Raw genomic sequence first — 26,486 nt, 5'->3', positions numbered from 1 at the left:
CATGGGCATAGATTGAAGGGGAACAACCCAGACAAAGAAACTTCACTTTTTCAAGACATTAGTAACTAATTGCAAGCAAGAAGGCATTTTGCAGAATGAGCGCGTTCTCCCCTTGTAGCAAGGCCCCACCCTCTACATCCTGCCCCATGGCCCACTCACCCCTGCCCCTGCCACAACTTTAGTATGAAGGGCATTTATTCAGTGCAGCCAAATGCAAGTAAAACAGCAGGAGAAAGGGGAGAACACCATGTGAGAAGAGCTAAAGCAAAATCTCTACAAGAAATTTCGGCACCTGACTCTTAGATACAACTCTGCAAATCTTGTTCTCTACTCACTGTAAAAGGCACTCAGGATCTCAGAGAAGTCAAATCTTTGCATGAGACATGTAATACTTCTCCTTTCCCCCACTCACTTTCTCCTTGCAGGAGCTAGAAAAGACATCACAAGAAACAAATAAGAGAACTAAGTGTCTTTCACTGAATTATTTTGCTTTACTGCAAAGTTTATGAAGAAAGTCTCATGGGCTTATCTTCAGTGTTTTGCAGAAACATAAGACTGTATATTTGAAACTGCATACTTTTTTTTCCTTTCTGCTACGTATTGCCACCTAATTCCAACACAGGACTACTATGAAAGCAAGTCTACGCCACTGCACTGTCCTCACAGAAGTTGTCAGGACTATGTCTCTATGATACATCATTAAACCATAAAGCAGCACCATCGTGATGGTTCATCTACAGTGGGAAGCACATAGTCTTCCACAAAGCACTGCACCCGTATGCTTGTTTATTGGTAGCAGGCCCAAGCTCTGGGTTGCTGATTACACAGTAAGCACCTGCCCATGGCCGATCTGGCTCACAAGCAGACTTCCTGCTACAGCACCGCAGCTCCCTGAAATGAGATTTATGCAAACTGGCTAAAGCTGTGATGTCACAGCAAGCTGACAGACCCAAGGGCTATCTCCCTTCTACAGACATTTGATAAAATCAGGAACTTCACGTACAACTCGGGAAGAAGTGCACCTCAGAACCTATTAGGGCAAACTATGAAAACTTGTTAGGGTCCTTCTCCTATCCTGAGATCCATCAGCAAAAGGACTTCACGGAGTCCAAGGATCTCACTTTTTTCTTGTTTTTTCCTTTTTTTCTTTTTTTTCCCTTTTTTTTTTTTTAATGTGATTTTTTCAAATCAGTTATTCTGGATGTTTGAAAACTGAATTAAGAAAAATTCACTCAGAAGTTGGCTGAATGTTGCAAGCTTGCAAAATGGAAGGATTTCCCCTCATTCCCCCTGTGAGTATATGGGGTTTATTTCTAATATGGATCATTGGGCTCAGTAGCAAAAGGTTTTATTATTTGAGAATATCTCTATTTTGGTCTGTATTTGTAATGCCAGGAAGTTGGGCTTAGGTCAATGTATAAAGCTAGTGACAATGCTGAAATGAATGGGAAATTAACATTTCCTCCCTAAACTTGTATCTGATTTTGATCTCCATTTGTTTTCACAGATTAAATGTATGGTATTTTTGTTCGGTATGTGTACAAGTCAGTAAATTTTTTTCCTCAGTGCTGGCTTTGTGATATAAGGCCGAGTCTTTCTTCCAAGTTGTAATTCTTAATAATCTGGAGTCTGACATACTTTATGTGTTTAATTATCTACAGATCTGTGAGAGAAGAGTTGCTGAATGCTGATTTTATGTATTGCAGATTTTAGGACTCTCTGCTCTTTGTTATTATGGCATTTTACTTTCTACCTTCAGCTTCTCTTGAACTGAATTCTCTTGAATTCACTTGCTATGAAAAGCAATTGGTGAATGACGGGAAAAAACCCACAGCCTTAATGGGGACTTTCAATGTTTTCTCTAAGATACAAATTTTTCTGTATGCTTATGAGGCTGTTTCTATCCTTTCTTTAACTCTGAGGCATTGTTACACTGCTGTAATTTATTGTATGGTGAGTTCGGAAATTATTATTTATGAAGAACTTATTGCCACTAACCTGTTGTTCAGAAACAAACCTTAATGGGAAATCTCTAGGCAGAATGTGTAAAAAAGGCCCTAACTAGATTTTATTAGGTTTGTAGAAGCTGAAGAGATGTCAGATAAGGTGTTTTACTTGGCTTTTTATGCGGTAGATGACTTACAGTAATTGCTATATGTGTTCAGAAAACAGAAGGAAACAATGCAGATCCAAGAGTCCTTTAAACAAAACTTGTATCAAGTTTTCTTTTTGTCTTGTCCCATGTAATGAAGGCTAAAGACATGTTTCCTTATCTTCCACCCAGAAAGATGGCCCTTTGAATTCCTTTCATGTTTGGTGTCCATGTTGACTGAAAAAATATGTCTTCTTTTTGGGAGACCCTTTATTGTAGCAGTTTGTCATCAGTGTCCCTGAAATCCCCTATCTACCCAAAGGGTGAGAAGAACTGAAAAATCTTTTTTCTTTTTCTTTTTCTTTTTCTTAATCTACTGAGTTGCCCAGTGGATCTACTTTAAATGCGTCAGGATCGAAATCTGAAAAGAAACTGAGAAAATGAAAAAAAGTACACAAGACATTTCTCAATACGTTACGTATTGAGCTTAAAAAAAAATTAAAAAGAAACCCAAACCTTGTCCTCAACTACCCCAGAAACCAGCATCTCCATTTAAAAAAAAAGATATAATTGTTAATTTTCTGTCCACTCATTCACTTACAGCCAAGTTTTCTGGACTCTTTTTTTCAGTATGGAATTCCAGTGCACACATTGAATAAATGGGGTGAAAATAACACAGTCTGGCCCATATTCTAATTTGCATTGCAGTTAACATTCTGGCTGAACTCTGTTCAGATGAATGATACAACAAGCAGTGAAAATACAATTACGTCTTACAGGAGCACTTGCCAGGGCAATTTTTTTTTTATTTTTGTGATTAAAATGTCCAAAAATTAATAATATTGTGTTTTGTACTTTCAACATTGTTTTAAGTGTGCTCTGAGCACCACCAGTTAGAGCCCCACATGGCATCGTTGTAAATGTCTGTGCCTCCTGGGACTTTTTCAGAGGGGAGACAGAAGCCTGTTTCTAGACAGGGGTTTCTGTGAAGCAATACTTCCCTCCTCTGCCCCTCCCCTTTCAGTTGAGGGTGGGTCAGTAACTGCCCTTCTCTTGACTATGCTAGGAAACTCTTACCCTTCATTTGGAAAATGCTGCTCAAATAGTTTAGGAGTACTGCATCTTTCTCTGAAGATCAGGAATTTTGTATGGAAAAAGTTCTTTAAACTGGGGCAATGTCTTCCAGCGCATGATAGAATCCAGTTGTGCTACGGGGCAAAAAATTATTAATGCCTTTGCCTAAAGAGGACCCCAGTTATTTGTGAATCCCTAAGTAGCCACCTGTAGAAATCATAGCTTTGGAAGTATATTTGTATGAGAGCGAAAATGCCCCATAGAAGTGCTTTGTTCCACATAACTGTGTTGCCAGCATGGTCCAGTGAGGCTGGCTCAATGAGTGATCATGTTAATATTTTTACTCATCTTTTCTAAAATAGTTATACTGTAATTTTTTTCCAAGGAAATATGGTTAATCTTGGCCTTAAAACTTGTCTCAGCAACACATCATTGGAAATTTTGTGGAATATTTCTGAATCACATGTCAGTGAATACTTATGTGAGGATAACAAAGATCAGCATTTAGTGAATTTACAATCACTTGGAATCATGTGACAAAGTCTTAGTGAATAACAAGAATTTTCAGACTGCTTTTCAGTTGAGTCCTCTGTATGTCTCTTAACCAATGCTAACCAAGCTTTCTTGAAGTAGTTTTGTGGCTTTTCCCTTGATTTTCGGGGCAAAGAAGGATGATGGAGGCAACTCTCCATTTATCAAAGTCTGTGACAGATAAAGTATTGTTTGCTGACCTCTTGCTTGAGGTTGGAATACAGTTTTAGATAGCGTACTGCACCTCATGGCATGTAGGAAAGGAGATATCAACTTCAGACCACAGCTATGAGTTGCTAACAAAGCTTTCTATCACTCTTTTACATTAAAACAATTGATAGAACAAATGGCCATTGACATCAGTTAAATATTAAATTGTAACATAAGCCATTCTTTGCTTTTTGTCAGGCAAAACAAAACAGCTCAGTGTCATGGAAGCGCTATTAGTAAGACAGACGATGAAATGGGTGTGTGGGTGGGGAGGTTCCAGAGAAGGACAGGGCAAGTGGGTAAAGATTGGTACAAGAGGCAACAGCAGCACATGGTGAAACCTCTTCTCTGTAACTAGAGAAAATCTGTTAATAAAAATTAAAAAACCCAACACAGATTAAAAACAGGTTCCTGGAAATAGTTTCTCTAATGAATAGAGGAAAATATCCCACCTTTCCATACGATAATCAGAAAGAAACCATGCTGCACTGTCTCCTTTGACCACCATCTGATTAAGTTTATGATACATAAACTTTTAAATATTTAATATACATCTTCCCATATTAGTTACTGTACCCTTGAAGATCAGACACCAAGACAGAAAGTAGTGCCAATTCAAGTCCTTTGTGGGGATGGATCAGTGCAGGTTGCATGAGTTAACAAGGATATACACATACATATTTGATCAAATGGATCACTGAGCAGAAAACAAATTTAAGGAAGAAAATTCCCACAATCAACAATAAAGAGATTTTAAGTCCCAGACTTTCAAAACAGAGTATGTTAAAAAAACAATGATCTATGTGAAAGCAGACTGGTTTTTACATGTTGAGTATCTGCAACTCGCTCTGCAGTCAGCCAGATCTGTAAATATTAAGGGAATCACTTTTAAAGAGTCTACTTAACATATCTTCCTTTAGCTCTGGTCATTGAATACACATCTGAACTTGTAAAACTAGCTTTTCAATGGTAGAAATACTTCATTCTCAGCTCCCGGACTGTGAGCCACTATTGCCTGTTACAGTATATTGGACTGAAATGGAGGAGTTTGGAAAATCTTAGGGAAGAAGAGACAACAAAGGAAGAACACAAATAGGAAAAGTAAAAAATCCTTTCCCATGCCTAAAATATGTATTGTTTATCTACTTTTGGACTGATATAGCCTTCCTGCCAAGCTATACCTCTGTAAAGATATGAGTGATAGAGCTTTTGTTGTAGCAGTGGAAATTTTCTATATAGCAAATTAAGCCTAGATTGACAGGACACTGATTGCTTTGGAAATTTGTTTACTTTTGGCTAAATTTTTATCAGAGCTACAAACTTTGATGTGTTTAGATACAGAAAATTTTTATAACTTCAGTCTGTTTCTGGTTTTTAGTTGAAAGGAAGCAAAGATTTTTCTTTCAAACTATATACATTTATATGAGGTTTTTAACCTCCACTTCTCCCAACTAGTATGATTTTCCATTTGGATGTTGAGGTCTCTCCTTTTACAGAATATGAATGCCTTCCTTTGAGTTATGACAAATTAACAATTCTGAATATGAAGGCAAAAACTTCATACATTCTTCAGTCTGATGTGATTTAACAGGGAGCATATATTTAGGGAAAGGAAATGGGGGAGTGGGGTGAATTAATTTGCAAAGATAATGAAAAGTAAAAATTCTGTTCAGAACTTTATACTGAAGAAAGCAAAACACAGTCTCATTACTTTGTCTTATCAGAGATCAGAGTACACCACAGGTCTAAGGAATAGGGGTGAGTGAATGCGTATAAACACTCATGGTTAGAGAGAACACAAAGAAAATATGTAGAGGAAAACCAGAAGCATCAGAGAGAATCCATGCTGTACTGTGTCCTTTGACCATCCCTCTGAAATCTGGAAAATAGGTTATACTTCCCATTAAATCTCTGTGTAGATGAAGGGCAATTATATTGGAATCATATTGTTGTGGAAAGGGAGACTGCACCTACGTCCTCAGGAGACCAGAAATAAGAGGAATCCCTTCACTGGTATCCCTACTGCAGATACAATTAAATGATGATTTGCTCCTTTTACTTAGTCTTTCCCTTAGATTGTCTTTATTGTGGGTTACTATCTTCTCAAGATTTCCCCAGAACAATTATGCACCGCCACAGATTATATTGGGAGCTGACAGCCAGGCAATGGATTTGCTCCTGAGGCTTTGAATATTCCATGGATCTGATGGCCAGTTAGTGTGTATTCTGGAAGTCATGACATTTTAGGCAATCTTACCAGTGCATTTTAATATCATACACTAATATGGCACGCAGCTGCTACTAAGGATCCACCAAGGTCCAAAGTAATTTCTAGAAGTATTTTCTTTTTGTGTGTGTGTTCTAACATCTTAACCTTCTGGGAACAAGTCTGTCTTTTTCTTGATCTAATTTCTTCAATGTTATCACAGAAATCACATCCCTGGAAAAGGACAATCTTTAAATCCCCACATTCCAACCGAATGAACTGAAGGAGTTAACAGAGTTAATGAGCAATGGTAACTCTGATGTAGTTTTCACCAGAAAAAAAAATCTTTTCCTCTTGCCAGCTGCTTATCTACCACCTCCATCTGGATTTTAATGGCAGCTACTGCTTTAGGTTTCATGTTCTGGAGTAGTCTAGAGGAGGAAGAAAAAGAGAAGCTCGCTTGCATTTCTGGCATGCTGTCACCATAGCCTAAGCTTACAAAATGCTGGTGTTCCAAAAATGAGACAGAGTTATGGAGGGAGATAAGGATTTGGGACATGCAGATAGGCATATGAACATATAAACATAAAAAATATGTCCATCATGTAAGTTATCATGTTGTTTTAAATATTTGTCCTCTAAAGTTACTTATGCTGAAGTCATTAACAGAAGAAAAATGTTTCTATTAGTATCTACTAGAAATAACTTCCTTTCAGAACAAAAAGCAAGAAGGTGTTTGAGTTCTACATTGCTGTTGACACTGTAAGAATTTGTTCAGATTGGAAGAAAATATTGTAACAAACTTAATTGGACAAAAGTTTATCAAAGCCCTTCTCTAACTCTTCATTCTGGAAAAAGACAAAACTAAACATTAAATGAAGCAACAGAATTGTGCACAACTAATAATAAACAGACCACCTATGCTGAAACAACATAAGACGTTAAACAGCATTAACATTGGAGTACTAGGCATGGGAGGAAGACAAGTGGGAAAGTTACCCTACGTCACCTGTTTTAAGAAGAGAAGACTCTAATTCTACAGCTAAGCATCCAACAGGTCACGACTCAATATCTGCCCCACATTTGGACTTTCTAAGTCTTCTCTGTGCATACCTAACAGCCCTGTGCAGCTGATTTGAACCAGCAAACATTTACTGTTCACCTTGGACAAAAACTGAGAAAGAAAGTGTTTTCATGCCCTCTGTCAATGTCATTACCCTCCTACAAACTGCCACCATTTAGTGAGACCTCCTGGAAATACTCATAATAACATGCTTAGGCAAGACAAGTTTCTGCTTTCTCTTTTGTGTACAGGAGGAATAATAATAATAAATGTCTGTCACTACCAAGGAAAAGGTTTCCCTGCCGTGCTGGTGTGATGGAATCTTGGCTTGGGCCTGATGTCCTCTAAGTAGTATCCACAGAAGGTTGGAGGGCGGGATGTCAAGAACTTGTGTAATACCACAGGACAAGTTCTGCTACACAGACTGGGTCTGAGGAGATCGGATTACTCTTTTTTTTATTATTATTTTTTTGCAAACCAGTGTTTGGTGTCAAGCATTTTATTCCTGCTGATTCAGTAAGAACTTGAAGCCTCCACCTTCTTTCCCTAGGCAATGTAATATGTGTTGGCATCTCCCCTTCACTAACTATACAAATAATTTTGAAGGGATTTGTGTAAGCTTACAGTTCTAAAAATTCCTCTTCTCTTTACAGCCCTCTGAAGATATGGTACCCTATGAGTCAGACCTCTACCGACAGCCTCATGACTATTACCAATATCTCAACAGTGATGGAGAGAGTCATGGTGGTAAGTTAAAAAATATCTCCTTGGAGCATAAAGTCTCATGGGGTACCACAGGAAAGAGATTTAGGACATTCAGGAAAAGAACAAACATGTTGCTGTGATCTATAATGTATAGGCACATATTTTGAAATAAATTTTTTATTCAATCAATTCAATCAATAATCAATTATTTTTACCAACAATATTTTATTCTGCTTAATGGCACTGTTCCAACCCTGCAACTGCAACACAGTTTCTCTGAAAGAGAATTTTAGAAAGCACTGAATGATACAAGGAGCTTCCAGTACATTCAGTGTATTGCCAGGAAGGTGGGATCTCATGATCTCTATCCTTCATTATCTTCACTGTGTTTTTACTTTCCTCTACAGATCAAAATCACTCTTGCTTATTTCAGAACTCTTTGAGGAAATGGATTTGCAATATTGTATTTCTCTTCTTGTGTTCCCATCTCCAATTCCTGTTTGATTTAGGTCCTACATACTGTATTTGTGCCTTCAGTTTAATTATGTTTCTTTGGTATTTGGCCTTTTTCGACTCCATATATTTACCTCTTTCTTTTTATCTCTTTTGCATGCTGCCACACCTAGCTTTAACTTTCACTCTTTCTCCAGTACACCCAAGTACTTCCTCTCTCTAAACCTATGTAAAACTTCCTTGTAGTTGTAGCTAGCTACAGCTTCCTAGCTCAGCATAAAAATACTGTACAATTATTTATTGCTTCAATTTATGTATGTGATTTCAAAGCTTTGGTGTCTTTTTATTTTCATGTCATCTGGGCACTGGACTCTAAATCAATGCAGAGGGGAGAGTCTTGCTTTGTGAATTTTGTCTCCTGTGCAATGCAAGGGTCCAGCAACACCACCCTGGAAATATTAGAGTCAATATTGACTCAGGAAGGAAAAGCACCGTTCTACTGTATCACTCGTGGCAGTCCCTTCAGATCCTGGAGTTTCCCTAAAAGACTCCCGCTGATATAGCAACTAGACCCATCACTGCTTAATTTAAGACATCTAACAACTTCACAACATGGCACTGTTCTATCTGTGGCAACAGAAGCTACCTTAAAGGGACAGCAAGTTACAGAATAGGATTGTTCTGAGCATTTAACTGGAAAAGATTGCTACCTAAATTTGTTCTCTACATTGCATTCAAGAAACACATATTATATCCTTAACGCCTGGAGACAAAGAATTAATTCAGTTTTTATAAGTTATCTCATGGCATCTGTCAAGTCACATTAATCAAACAACGCAGCAAATTCCACATGGAAATTCAGGGTTTTTACATTATAACCTGTACCTGTTTACACACCCATAAAATGAGGATAACATTTATTATCTCAAAAGGCAATTGTGACAATTAAACAATAAATATAAAAGATGCTATGTAGGAAAAAGCACTGGGAAATAACTCTTCTGTCATTAAATCTAGGCTACCTCAAGCAACAACATCTCTTTTTCTTTCATAATCTTATCATCCCATCTGGTTTACCGCCCATTTTTCTGGTGGAAGGCTGTTCCTAAACTACACCGCTTAGATCATTAACATGTTTTTACTCATCATAATGAACACAACAAAAACTCAAAAGTCACCTATGTGGTTTATGGCCTAAGTAATACCTAAACACCCACTTTGGACAGAAATTTGTCTCTTCCAAAACTTGTGTTGCACTTGTCCTAAAGACCAAAAAAAACATTGCGTAATGTTTTAACTCCTACAGTAAGTGGTTATGGAAGAGGCAACTTAATCCCAGCACGCACGTTTCAATCAAATTTTTATTTATGAAAGCACCTGTAATGTAGTTGGTTGTATCTAAATACCTAATATTCCCTACGCTTTCCTGAATTGCTCACAGTCCAAAAGAGCAACGAACAACCAAAGGGGAGTGAAAAACACAAATTAACACGTTTTGCTTCTTTCCTATAGATATTGAGAAACCCAACTTTGGCTTTCATTTTGTTAACATGACAGAAGTAGTGGGTCTTGAGAAGAGCTGTGCAGAAGAGCAGGAAAGGGACGTCACAAACTGCTTTTAGAAATATGCACTAAGTGTTCAGAACAATGTAGATAAAAGCACAATGATTGAAAAATGGTGGGGAAAAAGAATAAATAAGGTGCTGCAGTGACAGCAGTCAAGTAAAAGAGCTGAGAACATGATTAGATAGGAAAAAAGAAATAAGTAGGACAGAATTGTGAGAGAGGAGTTCAGCTTGGGGTACAGTGAGATCACTGGCGGAACATAAAAAATTATTTTGCAGGTGTATTCAATATTACTATGGACCTCAAAGAAAACCTACCAGATAAAGTAAATAGATACAACATGACAGAATAATACTTCTGACTTTGCTGATAAAGGACCGCTAAAGAAATAGAAGGACTTGCTCAGGTGTCAGACTAGCTCTATCTCACTGCTAGCAACTTAAGTTTGTTAAAGAAAGATGGCAATATCTTAATCTGTAGATCTGTGCTACATGCATTACTGTCACTTTTCTAGATCATAATGCTGAAGGCAACCCTTACTCCATGTTTACATGAGTAGGCAGTAAAGTACACACAATAGTGTGTCACTAATTTAATATGTAGGAGATCATTGCCAGTAAGTGAACACTAAATTTAACAAGCAAAAACACACCATAAAAATATCCATATGTTCATAACAACATGCATTGTTTGCACTTATTTTGTATACTGTAGTTTAACTGTTTTGTAAACACTGTAATAAACACAGAGACACAGTCATGAAGGACAGAAGCTACTTCAAGTGATCATGTATTAGTCCATCTCCCTACCCTGAGCTTGTATGCTAGTAAGTCTGTAAATGTAATACAGCATATTTTGTAACACTAATGCAATCTTAGTAATTACAAAATTCCACTGCAGCTTTGTCTCTAAGTTATTACTAAACATTATTGGTTTAGTAAAAATCACTTTTTGTATGAAGCTGAATACTGACCCTTGTTCACTTTGTTGCTAGCCTCATGGTACTTACCAGATTTTGTGATTTGGGATTTTATTTTCACCCCACCTCCTGGAGTAATGTGATCATTTAAAAATATCAGCTTTGATTTTGTTAGGACTTTACCCCACACAGAAGTGGAGGAAAGTCCAAACATGTGAACCTTAGTCTTAAATGCTACATGGAATATAGAACTCCAAACTTCATGAAAAAAAGCCCCTCGCTTCAAAGCCATCTTCGTGATTTGCTGGGGTCTGACTCATAGATTTTCGAACATTTGGCATTATTAAAATCATGAAGTTTGTAAAGTGAGAGCTAATGAGATCCTACTGGCGTTATAGATAAGACCACTGCACTGCCTCAGAGCAGAGCATTCCACTCAACAGAGAGCGATTCTGTAGGGAATCAAGACATTAATTTTCCGGTGTCCTTCAATATTTTTCTCATTTCCTCTATGGGTTTTTTCTTGGCATGTTTTTTCAGATGAGCGAAACACAGTGGGAACATCTAAGCTGTGCAATGTAGCACTGTGTAAGAAACCCTCTCCTAGTTCAAAATTACTTGGAAAATCTGTACAGCACAGAGCAGAACCACTCAGAGACACTGGCCTAGACCTCACAAATGCAGCCATGTCAACACAGTCACCTCCCTAGACCAGGCAGGGTGCTGTGCTGACAGAGCTGTCACGTTTCCGGTTCAAGAGCTGGCTCATGAATTTCTGCATGGTTTTGCACTCCATGATGCAGATTTAGCCTATTACTCCACTTTATAATAAATATCTTCCGTAAGCCTCTTTCATATTCTAACTGCTGGTTCTGACATTATTCATCTATTAAAACAGGAGCAAAGCATTTTACATTGGTCAAAAGATGACTGAGTTATGTTTTCTCAGTTGTAGAGTGAGAATCTACCTCCATGGTGAATATTAACACAATGCCTTTAGGTCCACTATTGCCTCCCAACAGGCTAACATCCTCTCTGTCATGGGAGGGAGTTCAGGATTCATGACTGTCCTTCCTCTAACCTTTCACTACATACAAGACCAAAACAAACATGATCTCCATGTCTCTATAAGAGCGAATTTTTTTCACATCCTCTTTCACTTCACATGAAATTTCTCATAATGACTCCATTGTGCAGCTATATCTTGGCTTTTAATGACATTTTCCTTTACCCAAAGAACAGACACTTTCCATTTCTAGAATTTTTCTCTCCTTTCTTTTTTCTTCCTTCCACCTTTACGTTCTGAGAAAAGAACAGAATTGCTGTGTGTTACTGACATAACACTAACAAAGAACACAGAAGTCAATAGCTGCTGATAACTCTAATAACTGCAGGCACAGATATTTAGAATTTTTTTATCTTTTCAAGTGCAATATACTTAGCCAGTGTGGTTAACTGCAGAGGGTCTTGTGGAGACAGAATTCGGAATCTCTCTTTTAATGTAACTAAACCAATATTGTTTTTCCTAAGCATCACTGTCAAATTATAGATAATTTAGAAAGAAATATGGACTTTTCCTCCTGCCACAACTTCAATATTTGGACACAAGTTTGTGTTGAAGTAATTTCTGACATAGATTTATTTTGTAATGTATTAGTATTATGTGGTCACTGTAAGTCCCTAAATGCTGTGCTATTAGTACTATTCTATTGTAGTATTTTTACAGCACCACCTAATTCCTTAAAAAAGGAATTCAGTAAAGACTAGGCTAAATATTACATAGTGATTAACATGAATATGCATAAATAGTGTTCCATAGGTTAATTTATTTGCTAAGAAAGAGTTTAAAAGAACAGTTCTGGAAGCAACAGGAATGTTGTCATAGGCTCCAAAAAACTAAGACGTATCTTGAAGTATAAAAACATGACTGTTGATAAAAAAAATATTTAAGAAGAATCAAAAGCAGACCACTGAGAGCATGCACAAATACTCATGGCTATGCATGTTGGGAATGTACTATGTTCTCCCTTGACCACCATAGTTACTACTAGTAAGGCATTCCACAGCTGAAGACCTGCCTTTGACAGCCTCAGAGACTTTTGCCTGGGCTTTGTCATCCTCACAATTATGCATCGATGTCATTTTCTGTAGCAGATTATCAAAGACAAGGGGCCTTTGAGAATATACATTGCCATCTGACAGAGGACTTTCTGCACAAGGAGCAGAGCCAGATCATTCTAAGGAACGAAAGTATAGATTACTGCAGCAATATATTCTCACCAATTTATTATACAGGGCTGCCCAAGGTATATGGGGCCTCAATGGTTGGCTCTACTTAGAGAAATCAGCAGTAATTTAACCCAGAAAAAGCATGAGTTAGTGTGGCTCAGTCTTCCAACTAACAAAAAAGTTTCAGATTGAAAGTGCCCAAAGCCTCCTACCAGGACACAGCCTTAGATGATCTGTGGATTCAGACCCACACACACTCTGCCATCTCCTGGGTTGGAGCAGATGTGAATGTAAAAGTACCTGGGTACTTTGCACCCATAAAACTCACTTTTTTACCAGAGAAAACAAAATTTTTCTCTAGCACTACAACATGAAGAAGTGCTATTGTGCATTGTAATTATAACTTTGGGCTATAAAATCCACATGTAGCCCAGAGAAACCGCTATACAACAAAGCAAAGAAATTACAGAGTATTGCACCTTTCCGTCCCTTTCACATGCAGCAACATGGTTTATCCATGAATCAGAAAAGCAGGAAGGGCAAAAAAGTAAGCACTGATGTGGCAAATGGTCTGATAGAGCCTCCAAATAAATTTCTACAGGCCTGACCCATAAAGGCAGCTAAAAGAGCTTACAACTTCTCAGGTACAACTATGTTTGGTATAAACATATCGCTGAGTTCCCTCTAAAGGAAGCCACATTCAAAGTCACTATCCCGGATTTCAAATGCTCAATGACATTAGACCTAATTGTTTGAAACATAAGTGGGGAAGCACGAGGAGACAGAAGCTGAGAGAAAGAATGAAACTGGTATTTAAGAAAAAGTATTCACAGCACATTAGTATCCAGATAATGTCATACACAGTAACATCATATTGCAGAACAAGACAATTGCTCCTCTGTAAATTCAGTACAACTACACGTGGAACAACATGTTCAGTTCTGTCCATTGCATTATCAGAAGGATGTCAACAGCTGGGAGAAAGCTTGGAGAAGTGCACAAGTATGATTAGGGGGGTGAATATACTGATTTATATTGAAGGACTGAGAGCTAAATACATGCAGCTGGGTTAAGCGATAATTAGGAGTAGATCATACGGGTACCTGATAGCAACCTGAAAACACATGAGGGGTAGGACAGAAATTATTTATAGTCATACAAGGGAAGAAAACTCAGAATAGTAAGATATAAATTAGAACTGTTACACTGAATATCAAAAAGAAATTTTGGGCATGCATAAAATGATGCATGAAAAGTTAAACTATGGAAGATCAGCTCCTGGTTCAGTCAGAGCAGAGGGCGTGTTGTTGACTTTTTGATTTTAAAAAACAGAATGTACACAGATACATGCATAATTAGGCATGCAGCTACTGTATGTATGTAAGAGAGAAACAGACTTTGCAATGCTTCACATTTCCTCTAGCAGATTTTAAATTTTGAGCAGCAAATATGAAATTGTAAAAATGTTGGAGGATTATATTGAAGTAAAAAACCAGAAATCTAAAACTGAGAATGATATGGAAATTAATTTCAAAAGGAAATAAGTCAGGAAACAGGATAGTGGTTATCTGAGCACTTTTTTATGTTTTTGAAAAAATCTAAACTATCACAGAAATTGCAAACATACTAAAGAGATTAAAAAGGTAGAGAAAGAGTCTGCATCAGAATTTAGCTTCACTGTAAACAGTGTACACCAGACTGCTGCAACAGTTCATCCTTTTATTCTCTAGTACTGGTACTGAAACATGTGTGACATACCAACACATGATTACAGGAAATATCTAGCAAAATGCCAAGCCTTTTCTGCAGCATTCCTGAAATTTTGCTAGGAGAGTAAAATAAAGACTGAAGATAATTGCAGAATAATCTGTACATTTTCTCCATCTCCTCATTTCCATGCCATGAGGAAGAGTGTAATGAGAATATGACAATATGTAAATCAGTAGAATTTGTTGCCTCAATAATGAAAATGTAAGATTGTTATGGTCTCTTCTTGAGAAAGGTGCCAGCACTAATGTCTCTTGGATCTTGTACTAAATTATCATTGAAATCCATCTCTCCATCTAAGAGTGTTCTCTTAATTAAAGTGGCCTAAGTATCACTTTCCAGCCACAGGCATTTATGAGATTAGGAAAAGAAACTTTACAGGGATCTATATAGAATGTCACCAGAGACAGGTCAACAGGAATGGTGTGGAGAGGTCAGAAATGACAGTGACAGAAGTAGGAACCAATGAAAGACAGGTAAATCCCACATTTCGTAATCTTCTAATGACAGACAATCTTTTTTTATTTTCTTTAGATCATTATTGGGAATATCATCCACACCACATGCACAGTGAGTTTGAGACCTTTGGAGACAATCACTTCACAGAACTGCAGAGTGTACAGCCTCCCCAGCTGCAGCAGCTGTACAGGCACATGGAGATTGAACAAATGCATGTCTTGGATTCTGCAATCCCAACCACACACATTGGACTCAACCATCAGGTATGGTTAGCAACCCTTACTCAGAATTTAGGATGACAGTTAAGGGTAAGGAAAATAATGCACCAGGGAATGCATACTCTTACATGAAAGAGATTGCTGAAATGAATTACACAAGTTCCTACTGCACAAGCACTTGATACAAAACTCTTCATTCTCAGGACAAATGTGGTTTAAACATTCTTTTTATCTGGATAATGAGGAGTCATGTTCCTCAAACTGCACCTAAAAAGATAATTGCATTTTATGGAGGTTTTCAAAATTTTGTTTAATTTGGAATGAAAATCAACTGTTTTGAAATTCTGCAGAGGAACTGGACCTGAGAAGCTATGCATTGTCATAGCAAGGGTATCCATGACTACTGGAAAGTATTCTGAGCCTCAAAGTAGTAGGAAAGTTTTAAATATTTCCATGCAACCCTGACAATTTTACATGACCTGTTCAAGAAATGCTAACAAAGACAAGTCACTGGTAATTTTTCCACAGTGAAACGGGCTGAGGACAACCTACTTGTGTTTTTACCTGCAAGTAAATAAGTCATGAGCCAAAACACACTGTCTTGTCTCTGCTCAGATTTTACGTGAAGCCAGTCATGTCCCTGTAAAAAAAGATACTCCATTGTGCAGTAAAGATAGTCACAAAGTGCCAGTGAATTCCCAGTAAAGATGAAATTATAAGGGTTTCCATCATACTGCAATGATACTAAGCAAAGTGGGTGTGATCACTTCTAACTCTTGATCCTACAAGAATATGCCCAAAGTCATTACTGGGAGCAATAAGAAAGCTGGGTGATCCTGTGCTAAGGAGTTTCCCAAGGCAGGCAAGCTACCTACAATGTGCTGAATACAAGACAGAGTAGGACTGAGGTCAGAGAAAAAAGTGTTTGCTGATTACAGTGCTGCATATAATGGTGCCATTGCTGAAGTTTTGTGAGAGAAGCTGCATGCATGGCATTCTCATTTTGGGCTTCTTTGTTCAAAGCAAAGTGAAATTGTGTACAAATACTGTATTAATCAAAAACAAAGAAGGAAAAAAATGGAGTGAATAAGCTAACACTGTCAACAGGAAACTGACTGCAAGCCATCAAACTTCTCACCTACTACTCAGAAAAAAAACCAGGAATAGAATATAAGATGTAGATACAAACAAAGAATTAGGAACAGAAAGTTACAAATATAAAAAATGCTTGATGGAGCAGCAGTCTGTGGGAAGCTTCAAGTTGTTTCAGTTGCTCACTGCAACTGCTAATACATAATGACCAACCGTTACCTCCAACCAAAGGCAAGGAATAAAAATTAGCTCCTTTATGGATGTCTTTGGAAGCACTACCGAAAAAACAAGAGAGGGTGCTTCTGCTTATGCCACTTCATTCTACTCAGTTATCACCTTTAATTTCAGGACAAAAGGCAGAGAATTAATTTTGTTGCAACTTTTGATAAAGAGCACTGCCCCACCCCACCCCAAGCTGCAGAAGATACTAGTAGGTAGAATTCGCCACTACCCTTTTCTTCCTTAGCAGCTGGGGATCTTTGGCTTTTTTACTTTAACCTACAGTAGCTCATGCAAGTGGTACTTGGCGTGCTCTGAGGTTGAGACTCTGGCGTGCCTCAGCCGCAGTCGCAGGTAGCACATACTATTATTCAAGGTATTTTCAAAGAAACAGAAGCAGGAAGCAAGCTTTAATCCTCTGCTGAATTTGCCAGTTACTAACTGCACCCATGCTTGTCTGCAATATCAGAGTTACAGTTTGCAAATAAAGGAGGAACATGCAAAGATATTTCTCTAATTTTCTGTTGATAACACATTATTTTGTGAAATCAAATTTGAGGCTCAAGCTGTTCTTGGACAAGATTTCTTTAAAAAGTTTTGTTAGCCTGCCAACAGGTGGTCTCACAAATAATAAATTAAGAAAATAATAGTCATTCTGAGGGGAGAATTAAAGAAAAGCTTGGGAAACTGTGAAGAGCTTTAGAAAGAGGAAAATCACAAATGGATGCCACAGATCCTGAGACAACATCAGAATATGGAAAGTAGCTAGCAGTTTCTTAAGCTTTCTCTCTCCAGAACCATATTAGTAACCTGGCTCTTTCAGACACACTAACAGGTCCTTTGTGACTCTCTGTAACATAACTGTGTGACACTGTATGTATTCACCTACGCTGAGTTTCAGGTGCAGAGTAAGCGTAAGCAAAAACAGAGCAGATAGGGAAAGTGAGGACAGGGTGGGGGAAGCTTACTCAACTCCCCAGGTTGGCCTCTGCAACTGCCTTTTCTTGTGAGACACCATTGCCTCTCTGTCCCCCACAGCGCTCTCCCACCGTCCCCCTCCAGCCCCAGAGGAGCAGTTTCCTTACTCCCACACCACCCCCCGCAACGCACTCCAGGTTTCCACAACCTTTTGCTCTGCAGGGGCACCAATCTCTGTTCCCCTCCCCTGTAAGACACTGTCCCACCTTCTCATTGCCCACCCCCCCCACCCCCCCATGGCAGAGTCTCTCCCTTCCTTCCTACCCCTGAGGCCGCAGCTTTCATAACTGTAAAAAGCTAAAGGTGACTCTGTGGTGAGGGCTGAAGTTTCGCTCTTGGGGATCTGACAGGAAGCTTACACATACTCTTACCCAATCCTGGCTTTCCTGCCAGATCGGCTCCAGCCAATCTGCCAACTCATTAACCGCCAGCTGCTGCACCCCAAAACCAGCCCTTTGCACACTCCTTATTGGGACATTTTAAGCTGGTGCAAAACTCATCTGAAAAGCACCACTCGGCAAAGCCCAACATGAGGTGGGTGGTGTGACTCATGAAGTGAACACCCACTCCCCGCTTCAGTGCCTAAGGTCCCCTGCGAAGGGAATCATAGAATCATAGAATCATTTAGGTTGGAAAGGACCTTCAAGATCATTGACTCCCACCATCAACCATGCCCACTAAACCATGTCCTGAAGTACCCCATCCACTCGCTTTTTTAATATCTCCAGGGATGGTGACTCAACCACTTCCCTGGGCAGCCCATTCCAATGTTTGACAACCCTCTCAGTAAAAAAATTTTTCCTAATATCTAACCTAAATCTCCCTTGCCTCAACTTGAGGCCATTTCCTCTTGTCCTATCTCCAGCCACCTGACAAAAGAGACCAACACCCACCTCACTACAACCCCCTTTCAGGCAGTTGTAGAGAGCAATAAGGTCTCCCCTCAGCCTCCTCTTTTCTAGACTAAATAGCCCCAGTTCCCTCAGCCACTCCTCATAAGACTTGTGCTCCAGGCCCCTCACCAACTTGGTTGTCCTCCTCTGAACACGCTCCAGCAACTCAATGTCTTAATCAGGGTCAAGATGTCTGTTCTCGGTGGAGGGAGGGAAGAGCTGTTCAAAAGGAGCTGACCTTCCAGGACCATTTATCTGGCCCATTTCCTGAGAACCACTTTCTATACGCTGCTGGGTTTGGGGAATGTTGGTTGGGATTTTTTTAATGTAGGAATTGGGTTCTGACTCCCTGCCCCTCAGACTGATCTGTTTCTCATTCTTAAATAAGAAGCTGCAATAATTCATGGCAACTGGTCATGATCCCTAATAAACCAGACTGCAACTGAGAATTTACAGAGCTGAGGTATATTCCACACTGCTCCTGACAAGACACCTATATAAGGGCAAGAGAATTTAGCACAAAAAGTGGCTTGGTAGCTTTGCAGATGAGAAATCCCCATTAATGGGGAATTTTCAGATAGCCATTTAGGAAAAGAATGTGAACAAGCATGATGTATCCTTCATCTTAGTGCTAAGGCTATTGCCCTCCTCACAGGGGAAATTCAGGATAGGATGCTGACTGACCCATGTAATGCCATCTCCAGAGCTGGATGCAGTGCTGTAGGGATTCAGTGCTGTCAGAAGGTACTATGCCTGAGAAAGGAAGAGTACCATAGAGCCAAAGCCAGTCAAAACAGCCATGCTAGGGCAGAACTGTTCAGCTCTTTCAAATTGAAATGAGTAGTTCCAGAAGGTCTGTGTCAGAAAAGAAGTTGTTCTCAGAAGCAGTTTTACACTGGGGATAGGCAACAGAGATCAAAAACTCATTAGGAAGAATGCTAGCTCCGGGGAGGTATGGGGGAAGAGGGGCAATATCACTTGCATAGGATATAACATAGGGTAAAGTTCTGATATTCACAACCTTATTCCTCCTTCCCTCTTGTAAAGATGCATCTTTGTACATGTGTAAGTGTTGACCTGTTAGCTGTCAGTGTTTCTTAATTGCATAGTATTTATTATAAATGTCAACAACGAAGTCACTCAGTATTACCCTAAACAATCTCATATACCTCTTACTTTCTCCCCCCTTTTCTCTGTAACTCTCTCCATGACATTTCCTTTTTTTATCTCGATGCCCCACTCCCTATCACTACCTCCTCCCTCTCCTACTCTTTCCTCCCAAAGGTGTCCTATTTGCCCCGGATGTGCCTACAGTACTCCTCTCCACCACAGCCCAGTTCTGATGAGGAGGACATAGAGAGGCAGAGCCCCCCACTGGAGGTATCAGATGGGGAGACTGATGGTGTGGACCCTGGGCCTGGAATTATGCATGGAGAAACAGGTCAGTGAAGACAGAGGGACGTCGTAAAGCTATGTGCTGAGCAGCTGTTACATTACCATAAAACTGTAGAACTGCTGTGCTAGTATTTTATCCCACTGCCAAAGCTTCGCTTTCCCTGACTGCTTGCAGTCTCCTGTCCTCCGAATCTTTTATGACCATAACTGTGTCTATATCTCAAGTCTTGTTTCTTCACATACTCCCGCTTCCTCCTTCTGCCTTGCCTATTCAGGCTTCCTGAATGGAAATGGCTTTAGCCATTTCTACTCCAATTTCCATTAACAGGCGAGAAAACCAAGGCAAGAATGTCCGGGAACGGATTTTTAGAAATATTTAGCTCTGTTTGCCCAGTACCTGAAAGTCAGGTTCCATATAACCTGCCCAAATTAGCTTCAGGTTAGTTTCAAATTAGCAATGTTTTTCAGTTAGCTTCAAATTAGCAAATTAATTTCAAAACAAGGGTTTGGCCTTTGGAATTCCTTATTCCTATTTTTTCTTCTTGGTACATCAATCCACCACATTATGTCCTCACTGTGTAACACTGTCTATTGTTATAAATGTTGCAAACTGAAGAAGTTACGTGACTGACAAGCTAGCTGAAAGTTAAATGAATTAAATACGTTCTGCTGCTTCACCAGGAGCTACATGCTAATACTAATGCTCCACTGCCTTTCTTCTCTGACACTCACACAGGTAGCAAGAAAAAGATACGTCTGTATCAGTTCCTTCTGGACCTTCTTCGCAGTGGAGACATGAAGGACAGCATCTGGTGGGTGGACAAGGAAAAAGGTACTTTCCAGTTCTCCTCCAAACACAAAGAAGCATTGGCACATCGCTGGGGCATCCAGAAAGGCAATCGCAAGAAAATGACCTACCAGAAGATGGCACGTGCTTTGAGAAACTACGGCAAGACAGGGGAGGTCAAGAAAGTCAAGAAGAAGCTGACCTACCAGTTTAGTGGAGAGGTGATGGGAAAGGGGGTCACTGATAGGAAGCATTATCCTCACTGAGGCCATGGGACCCTAAGCAAGAAAAATATTAAGACCTCCTGGCTGGGTACCAGCAGAGGAGATGGACGCATCTTTCTCTTTGCTTCCTGCGCCCCCTTCTCTGCCTTTAAATGGCCTTTACCGTCAGATGTTTCTGGTACGAATTCCCTTCTTCAGCATCTGAGAATCCTAAACGTGACAGAATTCTTTGCTTCCATCCTACAAGTTGGACAGAGTTGGGAAATTTAAACAATGTACAAATATATTATTGTCAGGAAAGATTTGGTTTGATTGTATTGTAACTAAAGAATACAGCTGATGAAGTTTTGCCTTCAAAGGTGGTGCTGTGTCATTCACAGTGACACTGCATTAGCTTACAGCTTTCAAACTAGCATTAATACAGGCTCTGCCGCAGCTCTCAAAGCTAGAGAGAAGTTTGCAGATCTTGGAATGATACTCGTTCTTTTAAATAGTAATAACTTGTACATATTTAATAAAATTTGATATAATGAAGTTCTGGTGTTTGCATAATAAATGATTACTTCACAAACAAATCTCATGTGCATTCAGTTATGCAGATACAGCTCATGTGTGGTACCTGAACTAAAAGCACACTGGGTTATAGGGCCTTATCCATCTGTCACTACTTTTTAATTTACTTAGAAACATCAACAATGGTGTCAAACTAAGTAACAAAGATAATAGATGAAATACATTACTGTGAGAGAGATTACAGCACTGAAGTCAATTTTAAAGTACATATATATATATATCCATCATTATTTTTTTCCGTGCAAATGAAGCCCTGCCAGTTGAATAATTTCTATTCACTTATACCAAGAATGGCATTTATAGCTTTATCCGGTTTAGAACATAACAATTAACCATGTTCTTCTGTGGTTTCACTCATTTTCCTGCTCCTGTTCTTTCCTCTTGCTTGCTTACCTCCACAGTGATATCCTGATTTTAGCTTATGAACCTTTCTGGGAAATAAGTTGTATTTAATCATGTCTTTGCAGAATTCTAGTACAAAAGGTTTTCAAGCTTTTAACTGTGGATTTTAGTCCCTACTGTAAAACAGTTAATAGTAACTAATAACAACTGTGTTGTATAGATTACACTCAAAATGCAAAATAAAAGATAATTCAACACCTGAGATACCACGGTAAAGTTACCCAGTACATCTAAACACAGACAAGAAAACCAAAGTCAACCAACACTAAGAAAATTGGCATTTTAACTTTTAACATTATTTAACATATCTCAGCTGTGTTCAAGCACTCATAAATCAGGAGCTATCATCATGACTCTTCCAAAATTGATGAGATGAAATGAGATAGATCTAGAATGAAGAGAAGCGTTTTGTTTAACAACATTAAAATTTAGTAGAACATGCCAAACATGACAATTTGGAAGCTGTAACTAAATAATATAACTAACTAACTTGAAGGTTTTCAGAGCTTGCTCCTCAGTGAAACCAAAAATAGTTGAAAGTGATGAGTTTCTTAAAGACCTGAGTTCTCAAAATTGTATCTAAATGTAGTCAGTTTTATCTGCACTAACAATCTCACTGTGGAAGTGAGAAGTCTGGTGACATCTCTGGGCTGCAGTGTCTCCTTGGAGCCAAACAGAAAGAAGCTCCTGCTTAAAAAAACATCACAGTGAAGTACTTCCCAATTCTTCTTCCCAGTTCATGAACATGATAAATACATCAATTGATGCCAGAAATCAACTGAGAGTTAAAAGTGGGTGAGGGCTTCAGAACTTTCTCTATCCAAGACAAGAATAATAAATAGAAACTATCTTTCAGTCTTATAAAAAATCTTGCAACCCAACTTTTAGTTACTGTTCTTTGAGGGTCATGTATATTCTCCTAGACAAATATTTTTTATTCAGTTAGGGTTAGGATATGTCAAAGCTATAAAACAATTTAAGAAAAGATTTTATTTGTAAAATTGTACTGTAAGAATTTATTTCCTATAGGACACAATGTAATGCTCACTAAATTAGACTGATATAAAGACCATCTGCATCCATATTCAATTGTAGGATGGAAGCCGAAGACACTGAAGGTAGCTCTCAGAAGACTAGAACAACACTCAACACTGACATAATTAGGGTTTCTTCAATGCTGAGCTAGAAACAGGACTTTTCTGCTTGGTACTGATGATGACTCTCCACCACTGACCTGCTACTAGAAAGAGATAAAAGACGTTTGTCCTCATCAGACTTTCAGACCTGAGATTCAAGAAAACTAGAGGATTAATTCCTCTCTTAATAAAAATATCTTTGTCACAAGCATAGCTTGAAAAGCAGAACTGATCATTCTCTGACACTATTATTTAGAGGAGAAGGATCATTTCCTCTTGCAGGAAAACTACGATGACTGAAAAGAGCTAACTGGTGAGCTAATTGTGGACATGTTTAGGATATCACAAAAGCCATTTCAAGCTTGTCAAAAAGCCTTCTTAGATCTCAGACCTAGTTTTCCATTTTCCTAGCAAGTCTTGCATAGAAAACAATTAGATGCTGGAGAAATAATACAAAATTAAAATAAACGATCAAACAGAAACAAAAGGAACCTTTAAATAAGTGATTTGAGCACTGTGCATGCATTACTATAAAATATTATTTTAGAGCAGCTACTTGTAGTTGAATTGAAGAATTTGCATTTCACACTAGTTCTGGCCACAAGTAACATGGAAATGGAAGAATTTGAGGAAAAATATTTATTGGGACAGTATTATTTATAATTAAAACATTTTTAAAAAATACTATTGAATATACTTTAACAAGCAGGTTTAAAATTTTCTTTATCTCCAAAGTTGAAATCTTTTTCTCTTCCTCTTGTTAATGCTTTGAAATACTGTTTCTAAAAATATTCACTCCCCATCTGTTTCTGGTTAGGTTTTCATCTGTGGCATAAAGAGTCTGAATAATCACATGGTTTAGCTGTTAAGGAGACCAAATGATGATGCTTCTCCACTACAGTACTGTTTGTATCCCATCCAATCAAAATGGTCTGGATAGTATGCTGTCTAATCAAGCTGAATTATACTATTCAGTTGCACATGCAAGCAGAAGCTCTTTGGCTGTTTTAGAGAAAAATACCAAAATTAATGTGACAAAATCACTGGAAAATTACAGAGAAGCAAGCATTCCATTTTCTCTGAAAGTGGCCAAGTATCAGATGGGCAGACATGCTGGAAAAAGGTAGGACAGGTCATTATCTGGAGACATGACCCATGGTTAGAACATTTTGCGGTCCGCTGCTGTTAGAGATCATCAGTCAACTTTCAAAGCAAGCATTCATAGTACAGCTGGATATTCAACTTACATATGAACTTTGCAGCCTGCTTTAAAAAAAACAACCACCTTAATTAGCTGCTGACTAGTTCCTAATCAACCCTTGTGGAAAGATATTATTCAGAAAGCCATTGCTGAGCTAAATCCAAAATACTGAACTTCCTACAATATTTTAGACTCTCTCCAGCCATACATCAGAGGTGTAGAAGGTAGAAAAATTGCACTGGCTGTACTGAGGGATAATCTGCTTATAATAATGTACAGAAATAGCATATATTTTTTAATTCTACCCAGTCAAAGAGAGTTTTAGACATTTCTAAACTGAGCCGCTACTCACCTACATCAGACAGAACTGCAGTTAAAGGTGCTATCATTTGTTTTTGCCTGACAGTTCCCATTTATCAAATCCCCAAATTTCCTGAAAAATAAACATATACATATCCTAATATATTTACTGTCTTTTTGTCTCTTCTTTCATTAAATTTTATCTCCATAGCCTCATTTCGGGATCCATACACTGCCAGATTCTTATAATCTGTATTTGTCTTCATTTTTTATTACAACAGGGCTTATGCTCTGTACTTCACCAGGTTTTTTTGCCTCAGTAAACCTTCTACCTTGGTTTACTTTTTCTACTTGTATCCCTTAATCTCTTTTTCTTCCATTTCTTTCTAGTTTTTTTCTCCCTCATTCAAAACTCTGCACAACAAAAGTCACTTCATAATCATCAAGCTTAATTCAAATGATAGTGTCAACATCATAACAAGTACATATATCACACGACAGTTCAATTCAGTTTATTTACTCTGTTGCTCTAATTTTGCTTATACTCTAACCATACATTGTAAATTCATAGCAGACACTTAATCACTAATGACAATACAGTAAGTATTTTTTCTTTGACAAAGCCCAAAACAATATCTTCTCCATGGGAATGTATGGATTACTAGTAGAAAAGACTAGTATGACACAGACTACAGCACTCTGTGGGTACCAATTCCAAGAATTTGCACTAATTTCTAATTTATTTTGTGTGTTAACTTGCTGTCTTACCACCTTTCCTTGTTCTAACCAATACTCAAACCAGATTTACATAATTTCACAAATCCATATACTTAAAACACTAAAAATGTAAAGCTTGTAATAAACAAAGCTACTGTAATGAACCCACTAATCTCATGCTACAGTCAAGTAGACAAAGAGCTTTGCTCTTTGAAACAACTGTAACATAGCTAAAACTTCACCAAGTTTCTTTCACCTTTCCTCTCTAACAAATTTGCATGTTGCAATTCAGTTGGTTCAGTTGAGCCTGTGGTATTAGGGAGGTCTGTACATAACCCAAGTCATCAGAGTCCTATTCCAAGAGTTGGGGAATGTGAACTTCTTCCAAAGAACATGAAAACAGCAGTAGGCTACAGATATTTTTTCTCATTATCTCACTCATAACTCATCTGTGTCTGCTTTAGCCCCATTTATTTCTCTCTCAACACCTCACATCACCACACAGGATCACAGAGTAACTTAGGTTGGAAGGGACCTTTGGAGGTCACCTCATCCAACCCCCTACTCAAAGCAGGCCAATTAGATCAGGTTTCTCAGGGCAACTTTCTCTCCATTCTCTGTTTCTTTCCATTCTCTCCACTCATACAGCCACATCCCCCTTCTGCATGCCTTCAGTTCCCCACAGTGTTACTTTTTACTATTGGGGAGCCAAAGGAGTACGTGAGAATGAGCAGAGCAGTCTACGGACAGGAGGAGAATGAGGATGTGGTACAGCAGATAAGGTTTAGCAGGAGGTGGTGGAGGAGAAGGAAGGGTGGGAGGAGGTGTTGGGGAGACCAAGGTTATGCAAAGGATTGGGGAAGCGGCTTTGTGGTAGGAAGGAATGCAGTTTCTGTGCTTTAAGGGCTGCCTCTGAGCTTTTGTTTTAACTCCCCAGCAGCAGAGCAGCAGTGCTCTTTGTACGAGAAGCCCTTCGACCACTGACACCTTTGTGTGGAATGCTTCAATGCCACTGCCTTATGCAAAATGAAGAATGTTTGGGTGCTGAGCTGGGCATTTGCATATACAAATCAGTTT

The 26,486-nt window shown here is 38.6% G+C and overlaps 1 protein-coding gene across 1 annotated transcript; it reads left to right on the top strand.

Moving 5' to 3' along the window:
* Positions 1-946: 946 nt before the first annotated feature.
* On the top strand, positions 947-21,651 carry SPI1 (Spi-1 proto-oncogene). The gene is made up of 5 exons (XM_010580148.1): positions 947-1,292; positions 7,830-7,923; positions 15,350-15,537; positions 19,959-20,115; positions 20,806-21,651. The coding sequence occupies exons 1-5, from the start codon at positions 1,248-1,250 to the stop codon at positions 21,120-21,122; spliced, it is 801 nt and encodes a 266-aa protein (XP_010578450.1). The 5' UTR covers positions 947-1,247; the 3' UTR covers positions 21,123-21,651.
* The last annotated feature ends 4,835 nt before the right edge of the window (positions 21,652-26,486 follow it).

Source organism: Haliaeetus leucocephalus, unplaced genomic scaffold (genome assembly GCF_000737465.1).
Source record: "Haliaeetus leucocephalus isolate CR32 unplaced genomic scaffold, Haliaeetus_leucocephalus-4.0 Scaffold696, whole genome shotgun sequence".
Lineage (NCBI taxonomy): Eukaryota > Metazoa > Chordata > Aves > Accipitriformes > Accipitridae > Haliaeetus > Haliaeetus leucocephalus.
Note: the sequence above shows the minus strand (reverse complement) of the source record. Positions and strands in the feature narration are given on the sequence as shown.

What these genes read in the sequence shown, in the direction of transcription:
- SPI1 (XM_010580148.1), top strand. Translation starts at nt 1,248, where the DNA reads ATGTTGCAAGCTTGCAAAATGGAAGGATTTCCCCTCATTCCCCCT. An exon ending in ACATTGGACTCAACCATCAG is followed by an intron (nt 15,538 to 19,958) that starts GTATGGTTAGCA and finishes TTCCTCCCAAAG; the next exon opens with GTGTCCTATTTGCCCCGGAT. An exon ending in AATTATGCATGGAGAAACAG is followed by an intron (nt 20,116 to 20,805) that starts GTCAGTGAAGAC and finishes ACACTCACACAG; the next exon opens with GTAGCAAGAAAAAGATACGT.